This window comes from Leishmania donovani, chromosome 26, assembly GCF_000227135.1.
Source record: "Leishmania donovani BPK282A1 complete genome, chromosome 26".
NCBI classification, from domain to species: Eukaryota; Euglenozoa; class Kinetoplastea; order Trypanosomatida; family Trypanosomatidae; genus Leishmania; species Leishmania donovani.
This window is the reverse complement of record NC_018253.1, coordinates 130955-136553: the sequence shown is the minus strand read 5'-3', so window position 1 is coordinate 136553 and position 5599 is coordinate 130955. Positions and strand designations below refer to the sequence as shown.

General features: G+C 61.5%; 2 protein-coding genes across 2 annotated transcripts; both read left to right on the top strand.

Annotated features, from left to right (window-relative positions):
* Window positions 1-272: 272 nt before the first annotated feature.
* On the top strand, window positions 273-1562 carry LDBPK_260490 (hypothetical protein, conserved; the record flags this gene model as incomplete). The annotated part of the gene is made up of 1 exon (XM_003861590.1): window positions 273-1562. The coding sequence occupies one exon, from the start codon at window positions 273-275 to the stop codon at window positions 1560-1562; it is 1290 nt and encodes a 429-aa protein (XP_003861638.1).
* A 1582-nt stretch (window positions 1563-3144) lies between these two features.
* On the top strand, window positions 3145-4944 carry LDBPK_260480 (DNA polymerase sigma-like protein; the record flags this gene model as incomplete). The annotated part of the gene is made up of 1 exon (XM_003861589.1): window positions 3145-4944. One exon carries the CDS (start codon window positions 3145-3147, stop codon window positions 4942-4944), a length of 1800 nt encoding a protein of 599 aa, XP_003861637.1.
* Between the last annotated feature and the right edge of the window lie 655 nt (window positions 4945-5599).

The window sequence follows — 5599 nt, the reverse complement described above, 5'->3', positions numbered from 1 at the left end:
TGCGAGTTTTACCACCGCTGGCACTGCACAAATAGCTCGAAGGGTGACGTCATTGATTGAGGACAGAGACACACATCTTCATAGGAGGTGGTGCTTGAACTTTCTATTTTCCCCTCTCCCCCGGCATGTCGGCCAAGGCGATGCAAGCTTCATCCGGCATATCGCCGTCTACCGGCGGCATCATCCCTGCCGCTGTGCCGGCTTCTGAGGGTGCCAAGTCACAGGCATCCTTCGCGGTCATTGGCAGCAGCGTCAGCGATGGACGCCGCCGCATGCAGATTCCGTGGCGGCAGATCTCGAATCAGCAGCTCGACAGCATCTGCCGTGCTCTGCTGGATCGCGAGTTCGACACCCCTATCCACACCATCGACCTCATGGATAACCAACTGGGGCCTACAGGGGCGGTGAAGATTGCCTCCTGCCTCGAATCCTCACCGGTGACGGAGGTGTTTATCTGCTACAACGACATTGGCAAGGAGGGGTGCGACGGGCTGGCTGGGGTGGTGAACCTGTCACACAGCTTGCAGGTTCTCGATATCCGCGGTAATCACCTATCCGCGAGCGACGTGCATCGCCTGCTGCGCTCCGTCTCCATGTCCACGGCGCTTTCGCGGCTGGGATTGGCATCGAACAGGCTAGGCCCTGAGGGGGCGGCGCTCGCCGCGAAGGCGCTGGAGCGCAACACGTACCTGTCCTCGCTGGACCTCTCCGTGAACGAGCTGGGCCCGAGTGGTGCGGAGTGTCTTGCCGGCATCCTACGCAATTCTGTATCGGCGCTGCGGGTTCTGCAGCTGCATGGCAACTATCTTGGTCCAACGGGCGTGATAGCCATCTGCGATGCCGTGAGGACGAACAAGGAACTCAGACGGTTGACACTGGGGAACAACCACGCCACAGACGAGGCCGCCGGCGCCGTTGCCGCGATGCTCGAGGCCAATGACACCCTCGAGGAACTCGACATCCGCCTGAACACGCTCACGGCAAACGGTGTAAGGACGATTGTGCAGCAGGGTCTTGCCAAGAACACCTCCCTCGCTGTGCTGTCGCTCTCCGGAAACGAGGTTGGCCCGGTGGGAGCGAACGAGCTCACGCAGGTTCTCACCTCCCACCAGCGCAGCGTTCTAGAGCAGCTGGACTTGAGCTCTTGTGGGCTGACCGCTAGCGGCGGTGCACGCGTTGCTAGCTTGCTCAGCACGTCTATGTCCCTTAAGGAAATCAATCTTAGCGACAACGCTCTCGACGACGAGGCCGCGGTGCGCCTCGCACAGAACATCACGGATGGCATCACGATTTCCGTCGTCGATGTCTCCTGCAACAAGATCGGCGAGGAGGGTGCCTCACAGCTCATCGATGCAGCGCTGCGGAATGCGCAGCTTGTGGCGCTGGTGACGAACGGCAACAACATCTCACGCGCTGCCCAGAAGAGGCTGGACAACTTGCTGGAGGAGCGATTGGCCAAGAACCGCGTAGCAGGTCCGCAGACGGCACTCTGCCAACAACAAAAACTTCCCTATCAGCAGCACGCTGCCCTTTCCGCCGCTGCACCGACGGCCGCCGCATAAGAGAAGGGCAGTGTACAGCGTACAGAGAGGGATCCGTTGCGGCGGTGATGGCTCTCGCACCGCCTAGTTTCTCCCTACTCCTTCGCCTCCTCCTCCTGAGCGCATATGCCCCAACGGGTCAGACGACACGGAGTGTGACCGCGTCGGTTATGTGCTGAGCCCATGGCGTTGCGCGCTTCTTCGTGGCTGGCCCCGCTGAGCTCGAGGTGAGCGCTGCGTTTCAGTGACTGCCGCTGTGGGTTGCTGCCGATGTACATAACATGGCTTTTGGTTTTCTTCTTCCTTCTGCGCCTCCGAGAAGGAACGCTAAAGCACGCGAATGGGAGCAGGATGCATGGATGGAATACGAAAGGAGGGGGTAATGGATGGATGGGTGCGGTGGTGGGGGGCACCCCAACAATGGCAGGAGAGGGAGAGGGGGAGGAGAGGAGACCGAGTATGCATCCACGTGCCCCGCCCTCCCACGGAGTCTCTCTCCTGTCGGCGAGTCACGTTAAGGGCCGTCTATCACGCGCCCCCCTCCCTTGTTGATGTTCGCTCTGCTTGTCCTCCTTTTTCTTTGCCCTGCTGTGGAACGTACACGAGCGTCTCTGTCCTTGTTGTTCGCGTGGGCGCCTGCCGACGCTGCGTAGCGAATGCCATGACGGTATGGCTCACCATGCTGCACGGTGCCCGCATCTCTCTCTTTCCCCCTTTTTCGCCCTGCGCTACCTCCGAGTGGCATCTTGCTTGAGGCGGCACGGAAGAGAAGGGTGCTCGTAGCGCCTCCATTCTTTTCCTCCTCCCATCCAATTTTCCCTCCTTCCTCCCCCTCCCTGCGCACAGCTCTCTCTCGTCCGCGGAGGCGCTCGGAGGTTATGTGGCATAGCTGCGAGCGCGTGTATATGTCAGGTGCGTGCACTTTTCCCAGATTGCTCCCATCCTCGCTCTCTATGTCTACCCGCTCGCCGCCGCCTGAACATGTCTGTCACGTGGACTGTTCTGCCCACGTACTCGTTCTGTGTGTGTGTGTGTGCCTCCGCCTATGACGCTCTGGGCGCTTGCGCTTCCTCTTCCTCACTGTACGATGCAGCACGCGTCTCGTTGTGCGTTGTTGCTCTTGCAGAACGTTGTCGTTGAATGCAGCTGGGCTGCCTGGCCCTTCCGACAGCTCCTTCTCCATTCGCGCTCACCTCGTGACAGGTCTTCCGCTCTGTCTGTCCCTCCGCAGCTGCCTGCCGCTCGGCCTCTCGCCGCACGCCCCCACTCGTTGTGTGGGCTTGCGGATGGCACAGCAGCAGCGAGGAGAGACGCGGAGCATGTGGGGGGCCGCGGCGTAAAGTTTACCGTGCTTCATCTCATGCTGACCGAGGCGCGCACGCATACGCGCTCACAAATGAGGACAACGATCTCCAAGGCAACAGGCCACGTTGCCGACAGGCATCACCCCTCTCCTGATCTCTACACCCCCCCCACCCCACCTCTGTCTCTTTCTTTTTCTTGTCCGCGCGCACGTGTGTGCTTGAGCGCTTGCTAGCAAGTGCACCCTACCCCCTTCACACACACGCACACACAGAGGCCTCGCCGTCTCACGACTCGCGTCATGTTTCGTACATGGATGAATCCCGAAGACCTTGCTTCTCTCGATCGAGCCATAGAGCGCACCATCACGCATCAGCTGAGCAGCAGCTTTGCCCAGCCGCGGACAAGAAGCACATCTTATGCACATCCGGCCCCCGAGGGGCATCCGACACAGTCGTCGTCTGACGTCCCAGCTCCGTTGCCCAGCTCGCTGAGCGGCGACAACGCGCCGCCACATTTCTTCCCTTACAATCACCCCAGCCGCATGCCGGCTGCTCGAAAAGAGCCCCACACGCCAGCGGGAGGGCCACACTTGGCAACTCCGCACGGGCAGCTCGATCGAACCCCTCGCCGTGGCAACATGGGCAAGGCTGCTGCCAACGTGGCGAACAAGCTCTCCCCTCACCCGGCGCGTCGCGATGACGGAAAGGCGATGGATGGGCGGCACCCACGGTCGCCGCACAACGGGCGCAGTGACGTGTGCTCAAGCCGAACCCATGGCGCACCGCGGCCACAAGCCAACCGTCACCACGGTAGCCGTCGCCGACGCAGCAGTGATTCTAGCGCTGATGACGAGGATGGCCACCGTAGCATTGGCTCCGGCGCGCGCCGCCCTCGCACAGAGACCGACTCGGTGCTCGTGGCAGCAGCCTTGGGCCCTTCGCCCGTCTTGTCATCCTCGCTGGGGATCTCATGTGAAATTGTCCAGTCGCTGATACCCCCCTCCTCTCTCGCCAGATGCATCCTTGCCTTCGACGCGAAGCTGATCGAACTCCTCTACTGTCTCTCCCCTACGTCCGAGGATCGCGAGACGAAGCTGCGCGTGATCGATGACATCCGCACGACGATGCAGCGAGCCGGCATGGATATCCAGATCTACGGCAGCCTCTGCACTGGGCTCGTGATACCGGCAAGTGACGTGGACTGCGTCCTCATGCGCAGCGGCGATGAGCAGATCGCTAGTGCCATGTCAGCGAACTTGTCCTGCGCGATGCTTACAATCGCCTCCGCGGCCACCGGCTCCGTGCCTCCGAAGAGTCTCAAGGGGCCCCTCTCGACGGCTGTTCGGATCGTGGCGGAGCGCATGCGGAAGAGCCAGAGCTTCATCCACGTAACCTCGATTGCCCACGCGAAGGTGCCAATAGTGAAGTGCCGCCACCGCCGCGATGACGTAAAGGTGGATCTGTCGTTCGAACAGAGCGGCTGCGTGTCCTCCAACTACCTGTGCGAGCTGCTCTGCGCGCCAGGCAACGAGATGGCGCGACCGTTGATCGTACTCGTGAAGGCACTGGTGAACAACTGCGGCCTCGACGAACCGAGCATGGGCGGCCTCGGCTCCTTCCCGATCTCGCTGCTCGTTCTCTGGTACCTGCAGCAGTGCGTGCGCACCCGCTTCTCGGCGGAGCTGCAGCGGAGCATTGGCGCCCTTCTTGCCGGCTTCCTCAAGTACTACGGTACCGAGTTTGACTTCCGCCGCCTCGGCATCGACTACGTGCAGCAGAAGACGTTCACCAAGCCACCGGCCGATGAGCTCTACATTGTGAACCCCATCCGCCCCGAGACAAACTGCGCAAAGGCGGCTACCCTCTTCGCCACGCGCGTCATGCCGCTCTTCCAGCGAGCCTCGGCCACATTTGTGGGCCTCCTCGACGCCAACGCCTCCCCAGCGACAATGGAGTCCCAACTGCTTCACTACTTTGCCAAGGCCACGTCGGATGTGCGGAACTGGCGGGACGTGTCGCGGCGGGCGGCGAGGGAGCCGCATCTCGTGCAAAACATGTGGGACGCAGAAACGAACATGTACGTTGGGGGTGTGCTGTGATGATGCAGCCGAGGTAGACTGGAAAAGCTCCACGGCGAGTAAAAGCTCCTGCAGACACTCACAACTCTCGGCGCAGGTGGCGAAGACCACGGCGACCGATGACGCTGGCGGCAAGTGTGTGTCTGTGTGCGAGTGCCATCAAACACCCCCGCGGGTGTGCTTCACGTGCGCGCCCATGGCGTGGTGATGGGCTCCTAATATGGTGAGGGAGGTCTCACAGCAGATCCCGTGCGCCTGGAAGCAGGAGCGGGCGGTGGGGGTAAAGCGTAGTGACTTTCGACCTTTTCACTCGCACCCATAAAACCTCCCTTTGCCCTTTCTCTGCCTGCCCCACTCCCTCACCCCTGTCGATGTACCCCCCTCTCCCCCGCCAAGTCGCTTGCCTTCCCTCCTTCCGCCCCTTCCTAGGGTTTCCCGCCGCGCCTAGTCTCTGCTCTCTGATGTTGGCGATACTGAAGGACATGAAGCTGGCCCCGTTGTGAAGCGGGAGTGGGTGGGCCGGTTGGTGGAGGGAGGAAGCGTGACATCACAGCCAAGCAGAGGCACAGGATATGCGGGAGAGTGTTGATCAACGATGTGCAGCAGCTACCTCTGGTACGCGCACACCCACCCACCCACCCACCCACCCACCCACCACACACACACACACACACAC